Source organism: Nipponia nippon, unplaced genomic scaffold, assembly GCF_047370975.1.
Source record: "Nipponia nippon isolate SJK-2023a ecotype South Korea unplaced genomic scaffold, ASM4737097v1 scaffold_9, whole genome shotgun sequence".
In the NCBI taxonomy this organism is placed as follows: domain Eukaryota; kingdom Metazoa; phylum Chordata; class Aves; order Pelecaniformes; family Threskiornithidae; genus Nipponia; species Nipponia nippon.
The window spans coordinates 5389015-5409020 of NW_028262413.1; the positions used below are offsets into that span (position 1 = coordinate 5389015).

The following is a 20006-nucleotide window of genomic DNA, read 5'->3' on the forward strand; positions in this document are numbered from 1 at the left end:
GGAAGGAAGAGGCCGACCCTAGAATATATCATGGGGAGGGCACAAAGAGGCTGCTGCTGGGAGCAGAGGAGGGAACGAAGTCGGGAGACAGCGGCTGGAGCAAGGACATATCTACCTCTACGGCTCCAGCCTAGAGGGAAGCCAAAACAGGGCAGAGCAGGAACACAAGGAGCCACGGTTACGGAGATCTCTTGCGCAGCAAGCAGTGCTGCTCCCTCCCTGGCTCCAGCCACCTCTCTGCAGCCCTGCTCTGCCCTCAGCCGCTTCTGTCGTAACCCCCGCTCCGCTGCCAGCAGCGCCTCGGCAGTACGTTCTCCCGTTCCCTGAGGATACGTCCCACACCAGGGAAGGGAGGGAGAAAGGAAAAGGCCTCTCAGTTTGAAAGTTTCCTCTGTGTACAAGCAGCACAGCTGCAGGATTAGCTCCTATGACGGCTGCTACTCCTCTAAACCAATTCATCTCTCTTGTTAAATCCATCTGCCCAATTATACATGCTGCAAATACTTGGCTCACATGTCTCAGGTACATGAAAAAGGCTCCAACAGCAGAGTTAGCTTATTCCGAGATGCAGGAATTTAGCACTTTTCCCCCTCCAGTTTAATCCTTGTCAAGTGACATTGTATAAGAGCAATAGAGCGTACAGGGGTGCATCAAAGGCAACGCTTCCACATACAGCATGGAAGAGAATCCCATGAGTTCCCCGCAGAGGTGAGGATTTCCTCAAATCGTGAGACTCCAGCTCCACCTCGCTGGCTGCAAACAACATGCTCCTGGTGCAGGTGACATACGTGCCTGTGAAATCGTAACGTGTGGCCTGCTTCCTGCAGCAAACAGGCAAGCATCACCATTTAAGTAACCTTTTTCATGTTAACCCCTACTAAGATGAACTAGGTTTTCATATTTTTATTTTAGTGTATATTTTACATTAGAAAAAAGAATGTTAATAAAAAAGCTCCACATGCTCCTAACAATCAATTCTCTGGTAAGTCCGCACCAGTATCAATACTAATATACAAATAAATTAATTTTGCTAGTTCATTTTCTGCCTGGCTTGGTGCAGGCTCTGCACAAGCGGCGCACCTGTATTCAAGTGCCCACCCACGTTGCCAGCATCTGCCAGGGAGTGTGTTGTACATAATCTTTCCTCCTCCTAATGTAGCGGTGTGTTTAGCCTCACCTCGATGAATGGGATCAAATTTTCTCCGCCATGTTATCCAGCAGGCACAAATAATCTTTACCAGGCTGCATGGCACTGTTATAACATTGATTGTTTCACTCTGCGAAAGCCCCAAGCCTTGATTAACAACTGTATGCTACTAATCCCTCATCACTCACTTTGGCAATACAACACCCTCCCCACAAAAACAAGGAAAGCAAAAATCTACATGGAAGACCTAAAATTCATCAAATGCAGAATCTGACCTGACTCAAGGCATATCCCCCAGTATTAACCTGGTCTCTCCCCTACAATTCCTCTGTTTGGTTTCGTTTGTGTAGCAGGATTTTGCACAGCTGATTTACAAGAAAAGAGATGTCACACGTCACACTAAATCACGGCCACTGCTGGTACTGTCAGGTCAGACACAGCAGCAGCCACTCTTAACACCAGCCACTCTCCTCGTGCAAGGCCAATGCTACGACGCCCTGGTTAAAGGAGCGTCGGGAAATCTAGCCAAGATATTTTGTAGCCTCCTTCAGTGCCTAGGAGGATTTTTGGGTCAGAGGAAGGGAGAGGGAGAGGGGGGAAAAGCCCATTAAATTTACAAGCAGATTAAGGAAAAACACTCCACTGCCAATTTATTTTTAAAAAGGGTTGTGTGTTATTCTAAGGTTTGTCTGTATAATTGTACAACCGTTGAAAATTACACAAATTGTAATGATCTAATACTATTAACAGCCATTCAGAGAAAAACTCCCTCCCCTTCTGAAACCATCAAGGGCAGGAGGGAAATGTCCCAGGAAATATGCCAATCTGAACTCTGGCCTCTAGCCTGGCAGAAACAGAAACAGAAAGATAAGAGAACAAACTGGACTAAGATGTGGTGTTTGCATGTGTCTGACTTGCAAGGGGAGGGGTGGCTTTGTCCTTGGCCGTGTTCTCCCAGAGGCAGTGCCTGCTTATCCCGGTGAAGCTGCCATCACTTCACTCGCTGCTCTCACCCCTGCACTTCGTCACTTCCTCCTGTCTTATGTGTCATGGAAGTCTTTCAGCAGGGTCCTCCGTCTCTGCTCTGCTATGTGCATCTGATTCTCTAAGTCCTGGTAAAACAGAAGGGAGAAACCGTTAGCATGAACTACTCAGAGAAGAGCTCATTTTCCTTAGGGAGAGACTCGGCTCCAGCCTGAGAAGCTCCAACCTTCACACGCACTCTGGTTCACAAGATTGCAGATCCTTTTCCTTTCGACGTGGGCTCCCTCTGCAGTTACCTTGCTCCTGCTCTAAAAAGCTACACGCTTAAGGAATCTGCTCTTCACCAGAGGGCTATGTGCAGCTCCCTTCAGAGCTCTGCTGGTCCTGTTTCAGTGTGCAGGACTCACTGCAGCCCTCCCTCCTCTCCCGTAAGGCAGCGAGCACTCCAATTCTACAACATCCTCTGGCTAAAGGTGAGTTTCTGGATCTAGTTTCTCAGAACCCTCGCTTGACTGCCTTAGCGCTCCTGCAGAAGTGTTAAGCCCAACAAACAAAACCCAGCCAGAAGGCTCAAGCAAGAAGAGCACTCACCCCTCTGTCATAGCTGTCTGCTCGCTCGACCTTCCATGAGAGATTTTCAATTTCAGCTTCCAGCTGGGCCTGCTGATACTCAAACTGCGAAGAGCAAAAATAAGAGACAGCAACAAGAAACTAGTTTAGTGGAGCAGTTTCATACCACACACTACACTTGAGGAGCGGACAAATGTGTTCTGCTGACAGCTGTGCTGGCAGAGCAGGTTTCTGCCTCCTCCTTATCCACCTTCAGCTACACAGCATCACCCCTTCCAGGAGTTTCTTGTGTAAGCGCTCCCCAACCTGCGCCACTCAAAATTAACCCAGTCAGCCTAAAAACACTGCGAGTGACAAATATCTCCTAACTCAGCTCATTTTGCCATAAACGGGTCAGGAAATGCTCTTGTGAGCAGCTCTGCAAGCAGAGCAGAGGGACTGTTAACCACTGCTGGGAGCAGCAAGTTGTTCCGCTGGCACAGTCGGACCCAGAAGAGAACATCTGTCCACAGCCTCAGAGAATATGTATGATGCTATGGCGAGAGATTGGATAACAGGTTTTACTGGACAACTGAGTCAAAGAAACAACCTCTTCAGTGAATTCAGGGCTATTTTGGGACATGTCCAGCCCATGGGATGCTCCAAGCCAGCAAGGAACTTAGAGCAAGAATAAAAAGCAAAGCTACACCCTGATTCAAGGCTGTAAAAGCTATCTGCCAGCAGCTTTTCACGTGAAATATGGCCCACAGCACTGCGATAAGTCTTATTGAGGAACAAACGCACATTTGCAGCCTCAAAACATTCTGGATAAATTGCTTGTAGTGAAAGTGCAGTGCTGCCCTGGGAAAATAATGTAATGTATCAGAGGACTGAGCTGCTGCTGAACTCGAAGTGAAGAGGAAAGGTGCAAAACCACCTATTATTTGTCCTCCCTTACCTCAAACTCAAGACTAGTATTTCAGACACTGCCAAGCTCTGGAATTCAGCCCAGCATGCTGCCAGCTACGCCCCAAAAAGCTATCAGCAAAAAAAGAGCAAATCATCTTACCAGTTTCTTTCTGGGACCAGACTCCATGTAGTAGGCATACGGATATGTATACTGCAGGGTGTAACGACACTGTCGGGGTGTGGGAGGAGGAAAGAGAAAAGAAGGACAAAAGTCTCAGACTTGGAAGTTGGCACAGCCACATTTGTGTGACCACTACAGGCTAAGAAGCTACTTTCTGACAAGGAAGACTGGACACTTCACAATGGAATTTCCGACACCTTCCTTGGAAGAACTCGTGCCGTTAAAGTATAACTTCACAGAGGTCACTTCCAGATGACTTTTGGCTAGTTCACGTCCTAGACCAGAGGTACTGTCCCACATACCCACAACCCCTAAATTCCCTTCTTCACCTGGTGTTGTGAATTTAGCATTCTGGTGTGTATTCTCTTCTCTGTGCCAAACAAGCCACAACTACCCACCTTTGCAAGTAGTTTTGCAGCATTTTGTAGGTATTGCCAGTCTATCCACGTTCCCAAGTTGTTCATAACTCTTTCTTGGATTTTCTCCTGGATTCGTTGGTACGTCTGTGCCTCCAGCTGTAGGCTTTTATTGTGATTCTCCCACTGCAAGGGGTCAGGGTGGGGAGATGGGGGAAGAAAAAATGGCATGAGACCAGAATACCGCTGCTGTAAAAGCACAAGCTCTAGCAAGCAGAAGTTGAAGTGGGGTGGGAGTCCAGCAACGCAAAGACATGCTGTGGGAAAGAACAGCAAGGCAGCACCTCCAGTAGCAAGGAGCGGAGGCTGTATACAACAGACTGACAGCGGCAAAGAGCAGGGAGCAGACCCAGCTCCTCAGAGTGGGAATGCCCTCTGGTCGCACAATGACCTTGTGTCTAACAAGATGGCAAGAAATGGTGATTCCCCTACTTAATGGATTTCTATAGAAAGGTCAAGAGTTTAATTTAACATTTAACACGGGCTCAGTGAACTCCAACATCCACGTGCACATTGTGAGCACGGCCATTTCCCACAGCCTGTTGGTCTGGAGAGCCGGGAATGAACACATTTGAATGAACACAAGTTCTTAAAAAAGGACTTGGCTCATGGTGTGAAGAATAAACTCATTTTAATGGGGAAACTGAAAGGCAGCAGCATTGGACCTCTACCATGTTCTCTTCCAGAGATGCTGCTCTAGGATTGCACTGTATGGCCAGGTACATCGAGCCTGCTGTGTGGACAGAGATGCTCTGACTGCAACTTTTAAAAATGCGATTACATGAAATTTTAGGAAAACTTTGCTACAGCCAATGGAGCTTTGAACACGGCAGCGTTTATTTAGTCTTTGTCTCTATAAAGACATACTGCAAGGAACTGAAGTTCCCCAATCCTGGAAGGAAATGATTGGAGCAATATCTATCTACTGCAGCAGCACTCAGCCTGCAGGAAAATGGTACAGCGGCACACAGGTAATACTGATTTTCTCTAGCACAAGGAAATGTAGGAGCAAATATGATTTGCTTTGGGTACAACGTTACTGGTTTGGATGGGACTCGCAGGGCAGGATTTTGAGTGAAAAAACAACAGGGCCTGAAAATTCTGCACAGAGTCTCTTTGGGCAGTTTCTTGCACGGAGATTGCTGGCAATGACCTTTGCACCAGGCAGGGAGCATTAAAAGGCTACAGCAGCTCTGGCCAAGGAGATGTCTCCTACCCTCTCAAAATAGAACAAGTACTTCTTAAGGGCCTCCCTGGCCTGTGCTTGCTGACTCTGGTTTACAATATCAGGATTCTCTTTGTACCGACTGCATTCGTAGTACTCGCTGCCGTGAGTCTTCCAGTCTCCCAGACACATCCAGCAGAAGTCTGTAGAAAACAGCGAAAAACCCACTGTGATGCACAGAAAAAAACCTCTGAGAAAGAAAAGCTTCAGGAGAGACAGCCCATCTGTTTTCAGATATTTCTGCTAAGCCAAGAAACATATACATTTTGTATCATCTTGCATAACAGAACACAATAGTGAGCCAAAAATACCAGCCTGTCTTGAAGATTTTCATTGTACAGCCTCCTGTGCAACTATGGAAAGTAAATCCCGAAGCGCTGCATCCTGTACACCAAGACCAATGGGCAGAAACTGTACTTTCGCTCTGCACAGGCTGTCACTCTAGATTAAAGAAGAGGCAGGCTGCAGTCTTATTTGTGAGTTGCGTCCTCCCCACCACTGGTATACTACCCCATGCAGACCTCTGGCTGAACAAAATATCAACAATCAAATCCAAAAGTGAACTAACTCATGAAAAAGAAAGTCTGCCTTCAGTTCTCTCGAGGAGGCAACTACCCAGGTAACTTCAGATATCAGTGGTTTACGACACATCAAGTTAGGAGCCACTGAACTGGGAAGAAAGTGGAGGAAAAAGAGCAACAGCAAAACCCGCATGACAGTTTTCTGATTTCAGAGCGAGGCTGCGAGTGTTCTGCTGGGAAGGAAAAAAGATGGAGATTAAGTTGACACAATAGGAATCACTTCTGTGTTACTCATAATAAGAGACTGGAATTTGTATTTCCAGTGTTCCCCAGCCTTCTTGAGTGCTAGTCACCATGGTACCTTGGCACTTGCCTGCTCACCCTTGTCACAGAGCTCCATCAAAGCACGCCCAGTGCTGCTGAGGACCCCAAAGCAAAGGAAATGAGAGAGGACAGTAATCTTTAATCGTCTTCCAAATAAGGTTCTGATATTATAATATTTCCTAGTGGCACACTTAGAGGGCTGAATACAAACTATCTCGCTCCAAGGCAACAGAAATTAATTCTGCCATGAAAAGATAAGTGCAAGAACAGGCTGTCATTTTGTAGGACCACACAATGGGCCAAAGACACTCAGGCTGCTAACTGCACAGGAGTGGACTGAGAAGTCCAACAGATAATGTTATGCAGAACAATTCGCAGCTCCTGCAGTTTCATCTGGGTTGAAGCTCATTATTTCCATCGCTAAGCAGAAGGACTTAAGCTGATCTGAGTAAATGGCTCAGTTCTGCCGGTATTGTCAGCTGATGACAAATACAATTACATGGAAAACGTTTAATACTCTCCTCTGAGATGGATTCCACTGTTAATATTACGGCAGAGATAGAGACTTCTCTATACAATGGACATATCAGGGAGAGGGAGCCAAACCAGCACTGAATCAGAACCCAGCTGAGATCACAGCCGGGGCGGGGGGAAGCTATCACACACAAGTCTGTCATTAATATCCTGCTCACCTTTTACCAGGGGGGAAAAAATATTTCAGTCAATGTTCATAATTTATCTTCATATCACAAAAAAAGAGAAGAGGACATTACCACTAACAAACACTGCAGAGAAAACTGTTTCCAAATCCTACTTACCATGCTTGCATTTGGAGCATTGCTGAAAAAGAAGAGACACAGGAGGCACTGGTTAGTAGGAAAAAAAAAAATTCTGCTTAGAACAAGGAAGGTCTGACGTGTTCAGGGAATTGCTCACCATGTGATTGCAGCCTCCATTCTTTTCAATACAGATATTGCACTTGGGACACTGGGGAAACAGAAGCATTTGTTAGATCCAACTCTGTCTCTAGCAGCCTTCTGAAGAATGACAGCACTTGCATGATTATTCCCCTCCTGCTTTTTTTTTTTTTACATATGCATATACGAGAATATTAACATATATACACCCTGCCTCCCACCAATTCCTGACAGCTCCATTTAAAAAGGAGGGAGAAAGGCGAAGCCAGGGAAGTTACACTGCAGCACTGGACTGCTTGCTCAAGAAAACAAGTTTGCTGTAGTTACTCCTTGTAAAACTGAAGGTCTCACTGAGTTACCATTTAGCAGTTGCTCAGGTGTAGGGACATAATTAGTTCACATATGACAGTAGCTACTTAGACTACAAGATAATCAGCTCTATATCCTGCCTTCAACAGCCATTAACAGACGACAACTTAGCTAGCTGCAGAGAATCCGGCTGACCACGGTGAGAGCTGCACACTCCTTCGCTCCATCAGCAGTCTGCTGACGCCCTGGTATGTCAAGTTCAGTTACATTTTTTGGGTTGCATAGGTACAAAGAAGGGAGTTTTGCTGCTTTTTATAAAGTTTAATGGCAGGCAAAATGTATGCCAGGACAATGCTCAGTAGAACCTTATTTCTACAAAAGAGCATAGCAGAAACAATGCCATCACCTGTTGACACCCTCACCAGAGAAAGGAGGGAATTTAAGACCTCTAGTCTAAGTACCCACTTTCCTAACACAACTGAAGCTTACAGCTAATTAGCACTGTCACAATTGTCATCGGCTACAGTAGAACAAATGCCAGCTAAGAACTATTTTGAAGTCAGGCCACAAAATCCCCAAAAGACATTAAAAGCTCCAATCTGCAGACAGCTAATCTAGAGGATAAAGGTAGTATATCTGTAACTTTTAAAGACAAATCTATAGGTAGACTACAGAGTACAACATGTAATACTATTTCTTTTTCTTGGGTCTAAATCTACTAGAAGTACTTCAATGTCTAATTTACAAACTTCATCTAACCCATTTTGCTGCCCTTGCCAAATGAAGACTTTATCTCCGTCACCTTCCAGTTCACAGTACTCCACAGAGTTGTTCAGGTTTAAACACCACTAGTGCCTTATTTGATACTGGCTCCGCACTTGTTACACGCTCTCCTTCCATTTTAAATACGTCTCCACTGATCATTTCAAAGTAGCCACAGTTCTTTTGCCTGTGGCAGGGCAGCACACCTGGCTGCCAAAGACATTCACACCAGGTCTGGAATAAGGACCACCAGGTCCTTACCGCAGGAGGGCAGCTGGACTTCCCGCACAAAGCGTTCCCAAGGCATTCAGTTGTGTTCTGTCACAGTCCCGAGGGAGCTGTGAGAAACTGCAGCCTGTGAAAATGCAGCACGCAATGCTACCTATGTATAGAATTGTATCTTGCTTCCCAGGCAGCACTAGAGGACAAGAAAAAACATGCAGGTGCTTGTCCTTACATCTTTAGTGTGAGCACTGATGTAGTTGGCTGTTTCGGAGTCATCTGCACACTTGGTGAGCCATTTCCGAATGGTAGCACAGTCTGTGGGTGCGTGGTACATCTGCCGACACTTAAAGCTTAATAGGAGGGGGAAAAAAGAAAAGTCAAAGACATATCGATTTCCAAGGAAATGACTCAAGAATTGAGGTTTCCCTGATGACCAAAATCTGGGAGGCCAAGCGAGGGTAAGGGATGCAAATGCACTTGTGTATTACTAGAGTGCAAAGACCAAGGCGGAACTCCAATAAATCCCCACCCTCTTGTGCAGAAGCCAGGGTCAGGATGAGAGTGAACCGAGGCCTTCTCTGAGAAATCCCATGTCTGAGGGCTGACACATCCCTCCCTAGAGTGTACCTACGTCTGCTCTAACATGACTGCAGAGGCCTGGGGCATACCAGTGGCTTTACAAGTAGCCTGACTCCAGTGGTAGATATCAGGCACTTGCATTAGCACGACCTTCCCAGCCCTAGGTGAGTAAGGGCCATCTGCACGGCGATACCAGTAAGCTGGGTCTCTAAACCAGTCGTATTGTGCTCCACAGACATTCTCAACAGCAGTGATTCTGGAGACCCAGGAGCAGAAGACACTTCAGCAGCCCTGCAAGCTATCTTTTTTTCTCTGGTCCCAGATACGCTTGAAGTCAGACAAGGAACATTAGTGTTCCTATTCAGCAGAAATGTATTCTTGCATCAGCCTCAAAACACACCGGACACTCTGGGAGTCATATACTTGTAATAAACTTAAAAACTCAGTGCCAGCAGAGAGCAGTGAGGCCTCCACATCCATTACCAGAATCTCTACCAGTCACTATGTCTGCATCAAAATATGTAACCTAGTCAAAATACGAGAATGGTAGATTTGTAACCCCTTCATTACTCAAGGCCTGCACTCCCTGGTTGTCAGAACACTCAACTCCCAAGGAGTTTAGGGAGCGAGGCGACGGCTGACCACCTGCAGAAGTCAGACCCCAGGTGTCCAATTACTCAAGCTAACTCAAGTTACAAACAACTCTAGCAAAGCATTTGAGATGCTTCTACACGCTGAACCTGCTGGCAAGCAAATGGAGTAGCTCTGAGGACAGCACACAGTTTCCCCGTGATCTTTAACCTTCTCTGTTTCTTACCAGAAGACCTCACTGCAACGATTGCACTGCACTCGCCGGGCTTTTGGCTCTTGTACCTGTATGACCATAGGACAATCTGCACCAGGACACAGCTGCAGCTGATAATGGCTCTGTGAACATACCAAGGTAAGATCAGCAGTGGGGGCAGAAGAGCATTATCTATTCAAGTTTAACGACTCCTGTCCTCAAAAACATGGAAGTCAGTTATTTCTTGTTGAAAAAGAGTGAAAACTGTCACCAGGTCTTGGCTAACAGAGCAGCCAAACCTCTTCCACATTAGGAAAGGGACTATTAGTTACTTACAGCTTCTCTAGAACAGGGAATTCAAATGGAGGGTTACAGACCAACTAAGCACAGCAACCCAACCATAAGAGCCCACCAAGACACTGCACAAACAGTTTTACTCCATTTGAGCTCTTTCCCCGTCCTCTCCTTATGTCCCAGAATGTACTCAGCCGCTCTCCTGTGGTGGCTGGTCCCTCCCAAGGGGTCTCTTACTGAAGAGAGGCAACACCACTCTTTCATACTGCTTTGCTCCTTCTTGAGCGTTCCCAGTCTGTTCTCAGTTACCAGAGTACTTCCTGCACATTTAACCTTAACAATTGCTGCTTTAATTTCAAAAAACCTCACATAAAATATTATTGAGCAAGCCAATTCAGATAGGCTACACTAAGATGAGGGACTTATTTTTCAGAACCTAAAATATCTACGCAAGAGCAAGAAGGACTATTAAAACTCAGATTGAAGTTTGAAGTTCTCAGCTGCAACATTCTGAGAATTCTGCCTCAGGAAAAGAGCAAAGCACCAGCCAAGGAGTTACTCGGTGACCTTACAGCAGAATTTACTTTGGCAACCTGCTAGAGCATTTTGTCAGTGAGGCTGTCCTACAGGAACAGCCACATCATGTTTATCAGGGACAGTTTTGCTGCAGTTACTGCATTCCTAATCAAAGATGCAAGACACTTAAAACACAATTTCTGCAAGTCATTGGTGAATTGACCCAGGGTATTTTAAAACTGAAAGAGACAATACCTCCACATAGTCCCTGAAGAGGTAGCGCCTGTATTTGTCTTTCAGCTCTTCACTAGGCAGCAATGGAAACACAAAGTCTTCTGGTGTCCGAAGTAGGCAGTCCTGAGCCATGCAGGAGACCCCTGAGAAGAAAAAGCAACATTTTAGCAGGGTGCAACTTATACTAAGGAGCAAATGCACAGAGAGCATTCAACAGAGTTTCCTAGGTGCCATCTGTTGTTGTGGCAAGAGCGGCACAACTGTGAAACAGATCTATCAGGGCTGCTGAAAAGCTGAAGCCCAACTGTCTTCACCAAAAGATGACAGGGCACATGTGCATCCAGGACCAGTAAGTGCTCCAACCAGTATTCACAAGGTCAGATACTTAAAGTAGAAAATTGCATGTTACTGCCATGCCAGCATGAAGGACAGGCTAGGAAAAGCCCAAAGCAACTCTGGCAACTACTGGCTTCTACCCAACACAAAGGGAACAGATGTTTGCATCCATGAGCACTCCAGGGGCAGTACAACAGTACATCAGGAGAGATGCAAACTCAAAATGCAGCAGATTTGCAGCTTCTAACTTGTTACAGTCATGCTCTTGAGATCACAAGGGGAGAAAAGCAGCAGACGGATCTATGGACTCGCATGTTTTGTTAGGCAGGAGGAGCGCTCTCCTGGTGGTATGCCAACACTAACCAGGGATTTGGGTAAGACCCCTAGTTCAAGTTAAGTTTGTCACAAATAGTCATTCCATGCTCCATTTTCTCGTTACTGAGATGTTTTAGACCAATTCAGCGAGTCACCATCAGAACGGCCAACATGGCAAATACAGACCCAGTATCGTATCCGCCTTGAACTCACCAACTCCAACACCATCCTTGACGAGCACTGTACAATGCTGCTCCCAACAGCTGCGACAGAACTGGTGCTGACAAGCCAGAGAGAGCAAGTTCTCCTTCCGGACAAACTGCATGCACACTGCGCAGTGATGGGAGGAATGTACCATTGCCTGGGAGAGAGAGAAATCAGCATTACGGTGAAAGCATCCCAGCTCTCCCAGAGTATTCTCACCTCATCTACGGGCACCTGCATCACCTTCATTGTGGCAATGGTCTCAGGTGAGCTCCAGGCCAGAACAGGTTCATAAGCAGCTGGCGCGTTGGGGTGCTGCGCTGCCCCGACGGTCAGTCCTTCTCACAAACCTCTTTAATCTCGCGGAGCACAACAGATTGACAGTCACTGACCAGCTCCTGCCTCTAATCTAGTGCTACCCAGAACTCACCTTTACTTTTCTGGTTCTTATCAGTTTGAGAAATGAGGAGATACATCATTGTGCTAGTCCTTCCCTGAATTTACTGATATTCTTTGTTAGCTGGGTCAGACTCTATTGCTGTTCCACAGGCCCTGGACAGCGGCTATAGCTGGAAGCAGGCTTAGCAGTGCCCTTTTACTGGACAATGATTTTGGGTAAGAGGAGAGGCAACTGAAGGTGCAGTGTGCAGAGTGTTTATACCGAGAGGAAAGGGAGTTCACAGACCATCATCTCACATCCCTTATCTTCTGTCTATGCTATATTTGGTAAAGCAGGCATCGTCCCTTCAGGTGAAAAGGATTAGATGGTTTGTTTCAAGTCAGGCATAATTCTGCTATTGCTTCACCAAACCACTGGGAAGCAGTCTGGATCTCCCCTTGGGTAGCACAGAACTAATCCCTAAACAACAGATCTAGCCTCCAACACATCTCGGCTCGCCCTTGGGACCTGAAGAACTAGGTCTAGCACAGCATCATCAAAAGCAAGGCTCTGCAAAGCTGTTATCAGGAGTTTATGTTCCTGTTTCTCCTTTCACAGAGAAGTCATATCATCACTTTTCATCTACTTAAACCTTTGCTACTCTTCGAGAAGCTTGTGCGAGACAGCCATCAGCTTCCATGCCTAGCTCTGCATACCAGAGATGCAGAGCAGCAGCAGCATGATAGGCAGCCACATGACAAGTAAAGCTTCTTTTATAGCATGACCACATGAAAAAGGAAATAATGTGACTCTGTTCTAAGCGGCCTCACTTATGGACCAGAACAAGATTCACTGAGTCTGCAACTGTATTGATTGCCTACATCAACTGCTCAGCTTGAACAGCAACTGCACTACCTCAAACCTTCGCGAGCTCCCTCTGAGCTCACCACTGTAGCTTCTCCCTGTAGGGTCAGTTGCTCTACAGACACTCAGCATGAGCATCTGCCCCCAAAATATTATCATTCTGCATTAGGAGCCAAAGCACAGAGCAACTTGCCCTAGCACATACAAAAAGACTGCAAGGAATTGCCTATCAAATCAAGTTTGTCAAGACTTAAACTAACCTTTGAACTGTCATATCTTTCTTCCCAAAATGAAATCACCATCGCGGTGGAGAGTACTTAAGTGACAGCTGATACAAGATTCACATAAATCTCAAAATACATGGACTAATTTGCAGGTATGTCAAATAACAAAGATTTTTTTCTGGACTCTAGGCAGATCATCTATTTTGAGTCCATGAAGCTTACTCCTGCCAGCTGTTTTAGCATTTTCACTCTCTGCTAGTTACAGGTCAGCTCAGATGCCAAATCAGGCTTTTAAAATCTCCCCCTCCCCCAACCCAAAGAGTGTTTCTCAGATGTAATATTTTATCACTCAAAAATCTGACACATGGCAATGTGTTCCTGGGGTAACTGTGGATTGTACTGAGACACCCGCTGTGAATGAAACCTGTAAACGTGGAACAGGAAGTTTCTCTTTAAAGGGGGGTGGGGGGAAAAAAAAAAAAGTATCTAAAGACCCGTGTAGCCCTGGCTGCAAAACACAAGCTGTTGGTTCAAATATCACTACTGACTGGCTCAGCAGCAACACCACTGGGAGATCCGGCTTAAGCATCCCTGAGCAGAGCAGTGCAGCAAACAGTCATCTCAGGGGGAAAAAAAAAATTAAAAAAAATCTCTGTTCCAGCCACAGACAAGCTTTGTTCACTCTGTGCAGCCAGAGCTTCCCTTGAGTGTCTTTTACAGAGAGAGCAGAATTGGAAGAGGTAGCCAAGCCCATGCACTCTGCTCCTTCCATTGTGTACCATCACTCATGCCAAAAAAATGAGCTTAATTTTCTTGAGGCAAGTAATTCTTGAACACTACCTGCAAGACAACAGCAAAGCTGCTATTTCAATGTTAGACACCTCTTGAATGCATTCTCATTCAAAAAGTAAACCTGGCATCGAGTTAGGGTGTTGGACCTGAGTTTGCAAAGGGTTAATACGGGACAGACTATGCCATTAGTAATGCAATCCTCCGATGAGGTGGGTCAGAGGTGTCTGCCAAGGGAACAGACCAAAATAGTTAGCATACTTACATGTTTGGATGAGGTGGGCTGAACTCGTGCTTCTACTAGCAATTGGGCAGCATTAGACTTGTGCCTGAAAAGGCAATTGAAAAATGATCAAATAAATTTCTGAATACATTTTACTTTGTTAAATTGATCCTTCTCGTCTGAATAAATAATAGGCTCTGTGCAAATGGTAGGGTAGGCTTCAACAAGGAAAGTGGAAATGTGTCGCGTGTGAGGCTCCTTCACACAGTGAGCTGAACTCTCATCAACAAAACTTTATGAAGAGTTTCTTCAAAATCAGAAACAGGAACAATACTTCTCCCAGTAATGGATTAACATTTTCCTCATACGCCTTGATGAATATTTTTCTACAACTCTCTTCCTCCCCCTGAAAAATTATTTTTGAAGCTAAGATTTCCTATCCATGCTCCTAGAGCAGTCCTAAGCCACTGCCTGTAATAACACACTCCAGCGAGGCTCCTGTCTGTCTCCTGTTCCTTTGTAAAATCAAGCTATCCTGGCTAGGTCTCACTTTGACTCCAGTCTATTATCCAGCTAAGTATTTACTCTGTGACAGATTATCACCCCTTAGGCATATGAAGCTGTCTATCAGCAGCCTTAGAATTAAACATGTTTTGCTGTTTGTGATTTTCATTGCAGAGGAATGTTTATATCTCAGTGAATTCAGAAACAGCAGCATCACTGTTGTGGCTGTCCTGTAAATCCTCCCCCCCCCCCGCTAGCACATTGTAGTTGTACTAGGGAGCTTTCATTTGATAATGTCACTTCGTACCAAGACAGAAGTTTGAGGATCAGATCAACTGGAGAACAACTTGCAAAGCCACAGCTTTAGAAGTAAACCCTTCCCCAAACTTCCTTTTGTTTAAATCTCGTTAGTTAACCTGCCGAATCACCCTGAGCTGCTATGCAGGAATCTCACCCTCCACGTTCCCCAGGGAAAAAACTTTCACAGGATGCATGGTAACCAACGAGCCAGTTACCAAAGATGCTGCAACAATATCCATACATGAGATGCATTTCCCATATGCTCTCTGGATGAAGTTGCTGGCTACAGGGCCAAAAATGGCATGGCAGAATGAGTCAGGCTGCTGTGCTCTCTATTTTCAGACAATGTTCAGTTCTGAGCCAGTATTTTCTGGAGGGGCTGCCAGACAGCAGTGCCTCCTGACACACTTCCCGTATATGTTTGGGCAGAGTCCGAACCCTCCTTTTGAAATCAGCTGGAGGACTTCGTTACAGTGATATCGGCCAAGCGACAAAGGGGCTGCACTTCTCAGTTCTCTCACACCATCCTCTCCTGCTCACCAAATGCTAGTCAGCTTGGAAAAAAAACATCGCTTATGTTCAGAAGGAGCAAAAACTTCAATGTGACTGCATTACTAAAGAATGCATCAGTATAGGTTCAGTGCTCCTTTATGATTTACGGCTCATGGTGTTCAAAACAGAACATACGTTACCTTTGAATTTGTGAAAATAAATAAGTATAGATGCAGCACTCTCAATCTGTTATCTCAAAGTTTACACTAAACGCATCTACAGGGTTCCCAGCATGACAATAATTCCTCAGACTGAATGACGTTTGCCATTGCTACTTTCTCCCTGTTTACAAATTCTTTACAGGCAATGGATCCTCAACAACACAGTGTTTCTCCTCTGCTCCCTAGAATGGACTGTGTGGCCTGCTTTTGGGTTCAAAGACGCTTGTCAAAAAGACACCTATGGACCACTCTGAGCATTCTTGCAAAGCAAGGGGGAAAAGCACTGAGCACAGAAGAGAGAAGACTATTTACACTTACCTTTCCAAAATCTCTGAGATTTGCCAGTGGAAACTAACTAATACTAGCTTTGCAACAGCGTGCGATACCTAGGTGGAAAATAAAAGAAAAAAGTCAAGTTACGCATATTTTGAGGCCACACCTCTGCTCAGGACTATGATCTTTTATAAGACTAATAAATTGTACAAACTCAGTACAATAGCCCAGTGATACTCAATTCCCATTAAACTACTAGACATAATTCTCACAGCCAATGCATCTGCAATATACAGGTTGGACCTAAACTAACTCACATACTTAGTCACAACAGCACAGAGAGAAAGGAATCAAGAATTCACTGGATTAGCTTAACTGCTCATGGAAGCCCCACATCCAGTCCTGACTGTGGTCACCACTTGAGAGGCCCAGACCAGAGTGGGATCGGGGTCCTCGATAAGTGCACAGGGTAGGCAGATACCGCTTACTGAGCTGGAGAAGCAGTAACAAGCTGCGAACGCAGACATGCTGTGACAGCAAAGAGTAGGGGGGGAAAAAACCAAAACATTTTCCCAAGCCTTCACTGTAGAGAAGAAAGTTATAGACTGGACTGGAATAGGAAGATGGAAAGCTACTGTGACAGGGACTATTTCCATGCAGAGTCTCTTGCATTACGTGGACTCCTGGCAAGCACTAGCACAGCCCATGCTAGCCCGAGCACCCTCTAGAATACTGCAACATGACATTTAAAGTCATGTTACAAGGGTACAAGCAAACAATTTCTCCTTTGCTTTTACGTATTAGTTTATTTCGGAAGGAAAAGGCACAAAAAGGCTCGTACCCACCAAGACCACAGGCATCTGCTGAGCTGCTGGACCTTCAACCTGCCTCTTGACTCCTTCATGCCTTTATCAGGCCCATGGAGTTCCAACAAAGCAGGTCTCCTGCAAACAAGACACCTCTCCCAGGGGAATCAGAAGACTCATGACCCCTGCCTCCTCGCTCCTCTCTGTGCTGGGAAGCACCTGGGCAGGCCCAATGCATTCAAACACCCTCTGATATTAAAGGGCTCTATTTTCCCTGCTCCAAGTCAAGCTATCACCATAGCACCTGTCTCCCTCTGCTATACATATAGAAAACACAACTCCTTCCATCCGAGATGCAGGAAGAACTTTTTTTTTTCTTCCTAGAGAAGCTGTCAGTCCCAGTCATCAGCTGAAAAGCCATAAGCCTTCTTGAATCCTGCTACAGGTGAATCACAGGATCCGATGTACTGGTAATACAGATACACAGCAACCCCAGCACAACCCTGGAAGGAAAAACAAGCAATGGTCGCTCCTTCTACAAAACAGACAGGCTCTGCACACCTAGGGGCAGCAGATTCATTACTCTTCTAAATCTACCTCACCGAAGAGGTGCAGTTTCACAACGCAGCACAACCGATCTATTCCTGCCACATGATACTGCCCCAGTCCTGGGCTGGATGGTTGTTTCAACAAGCTAAACCAGTGTAGCACCAATACGAGATGCAGCTGGGGTTTTTAAATGGCTCTTATCCACCTCTACTTTCTGATTTGCCCACTTTGCTGGCCACTAAGAAATCCCAGTAATAAAAGAGTAATTTTCAATGTTCAAATAATCTTTTTTCTAGAAGAACTGAAGCATTAGCTCACACTGCGTGATATCTGGTACGTCACCCTCCTCGACTTTACCAGCGATGTGACCCTCAGAAAACAAAGGCTGCCCAGGCGGCGCTGCCCTCCCTCCCAGCGCAGAAGCTTGTAATTAGTTGGAGCATGGCACACAGGGCTGCTGCTAACACAGACAGTCTGCTCCAGTTTGCACGGATAAACTGCCACTGCCAGCCTTGGACAGGTTGTTATCTTAAGCCCCCAGCCTGGCAGACCCAGACAGACACCTTTGACTTGCTTGTACGAGGAAGACATCTGCATTTCGCCTTCGTAAAACAAGCAAGCATCAGGAATGTGGTCTCTACAAGACTGGCTTCCTGCAAATGCAAACCACATGCTAATGAATCATTCTCTAACAGCAATGAAATTATTTCTCAGTAACAGTAAGGAAGAACTATCATCCCGACAAAAAAAACCCAAACCACCAGACTTAAATGGGAAGTTCATCTGTAACACATGAAAATGAGTATTTTTCAGTTGGATTTTCAGAGCCTGAGGTGTAGCATCCATTGCAGCGTCATGACTCCATGAAATCACTTGTTCCCAGGGGAGGAACCAAGTACATTCAAGAATGAAGATGTACAGAAAGAGAAACACAAATACTAGCATACGCATTACTGAAATCTAACAAACTACCCTAACAGAATCAAAGGCTTTTGAGTAAAATTATTTGTCAGGCAAAATGTGGAATTAATGCTCCAGAAAGATGCCAGATTAACAGATCTAGAAGAATAATAAAGCTTCTGTGACCATTCCTATTTAGCTCCAACTGTAAGCACTGACGGGATCAGCTGTAGTGTTAATTTTGTTATTTTCATCATAAAAGCACCCAAGAATAAAACATTTTCAATTCACAAAGCCAGGTTCATGACATGAGGCCACTTTCAGAAAAGCCCTGAAGCAGAAAAGGTTTTGATACTACCTGACTGGAGTGCATGCAGTCTTGAAAAAAAGAAGTCCCAGAGTCAGCCAGTTGCAGCAACGTACCCACAGTCTGCTTGGCATGGAAGTACTAGTTCTTACACGTTAAAGAGAGATAACATTCAAACTGTAAGAAAGAGGGATGGGAGAGGAGCAGATAACTGATGAGGCTGGGGCCATGCCTGCTGAGCGGAGTCTCACCACATTACAATCTATGTCCTGTTCACCAACAGCAGGGCTGGTAATTCAGAAGGCAAACATGAATACCATCAGGGGTCAACACTACTGGAGAGATTCAAGAAAACAAGCACGAGAAGAAAAACAAGTGTTTAACAAAGCCTGCTTCTATTGATTAGCAGCGCTCCCCAGCCTCTTCAATGACTGTACATTCACAATGAGTGAACGATTGTGCCAAGTCAGCCAGTTCTTCCACAATAACACCCCAGAATAATTGAAGTATTCCTTTGTAAGCAGGAGCCAAAACATGCTAAGTGCAGAAAAATACCACTGCAATCAGAAGTTTGGTCCATATGCACGTAATTCATTACCTTACAGTACTGCAGAAGCAATGTACAGAAGCTGACACCGCTGGCTGAACTGTTGGGTTACAAGACGTCGATGCCCCCTCCGTACGCATCCACCGCAGCCTCGCAGCTTAGGAAACAAGCCTTGGTTGCTGTTCAGGCACACTGTCCAATACAGTGTTTCCTGGACTGTCAGAAGTTTCACACAATGAAAGATCTCAAACTTAAAAAAACATTTCAGAAAGAGCTATGATTCAGTCCCCTATCAGTCACTGCGTGCCACAAGAATCTCAGGTTATCCAGGAACAATAATGCTTTGTCTCGGACACAAAACAAATAAAAAAAGATGCCTTTGATAAATTACCAGCTTTGTTTACACTTTCCTATTCTCATTTCAGAATACTAAGACCCAAAAAAACCAGTGAGATAGCCACTCAGTGTCTTGCTGGCAACAGGTCGCATCAGTAAAATACTTCTACAGACCACAGCGCAGAAGGGAATGCATGTTCTAGATGCTGCACTTCTATTTCAGTTTTTGTCTGCAACTGATAAATTGTGCCAATGCTTCTACATAACTTGACTTCTCCAGAAATCTTCTAGCTGTGATTAAATTTATTAAAGTTTAGAAGATGAAAGCTGACAGCAGTAGTCATGCTAAAAAAGGTTTTTCTCTCCCTCATTCTCATTTTTCCACTTTCTCACCATCGGCTTAAAACTTGAAGATCAAAGATCAGCTCAGTCCAAATATGAACCTGGAAAATTTCTGACTGAAGACCACGCTTCTTTCCTCACAATGGGGTGGCAAAGCTGAAGAGAGAGAATCTCATCCAATCTGCAATGTCTGGCTTCACCTTAAAACAGGAACTCGGT

At 45.3% G+C, this 20006-nt stretch overlaps 1 protein-coding gene across 10 annotated transcripts in view; it reads right to left on the reverse strand.

The window, feature by feature from the left end:
• Positions 1 to 888: 888 nt before the first annotated feature.
• ARIH2 (ariadne RBR E3 ubiquitin protein ligase 2) overlaps positions 889 to 20006 on the reverse strand; it is a 32698-nt gene continuing 13580 nt past the window's right edge. For 5 of the 10 annotated variants that reach the window (XM_087745312.1, XM_087745304.1, XM_087745305.1 and 2 more), the window contains 13 exons: positions 16046 to 16113; positions 14253 to 14316; positions 11741 to 11888; positions 10898 to 11019; positions 9866 to 9975; positions 8702 to 8819; positions 7193 to 7243; positions 7075 to 7096; positions 5403 to 5554; positions 4169 to 4312; positions 3750 to 3818; positions 2723 to 2806; positions 889 to 2259 (listed from right to left, as the gene is read on the reverse strand). In XM_087745312.1, coding sequence (XP_087601438.1) covers positions 2188 to 2259; positions 2723 to 2806; positions 3750 to 3818; positions 4169 to 4312; positions 5403 to 5554; positions 7075 to 7096; positions 7193 to 7243; positions 8702 to 8819; positions 9866 to 9975; positions 10898 to 11019; positions 11741 to 11885 — 1089 coding nt within the window. In that variant the 5' untranslated portion in view covers positions 11886 to 11888; positions 14253 to 14316; positions 16046 to 16113 and the 3' untranslated portion in view covers positions 889 to 2187. The other 5 variants (XM_087745309.1, XM_087745310.1, XM_087745314.1 and 2 more) reach the window with 5 other exon arrangements.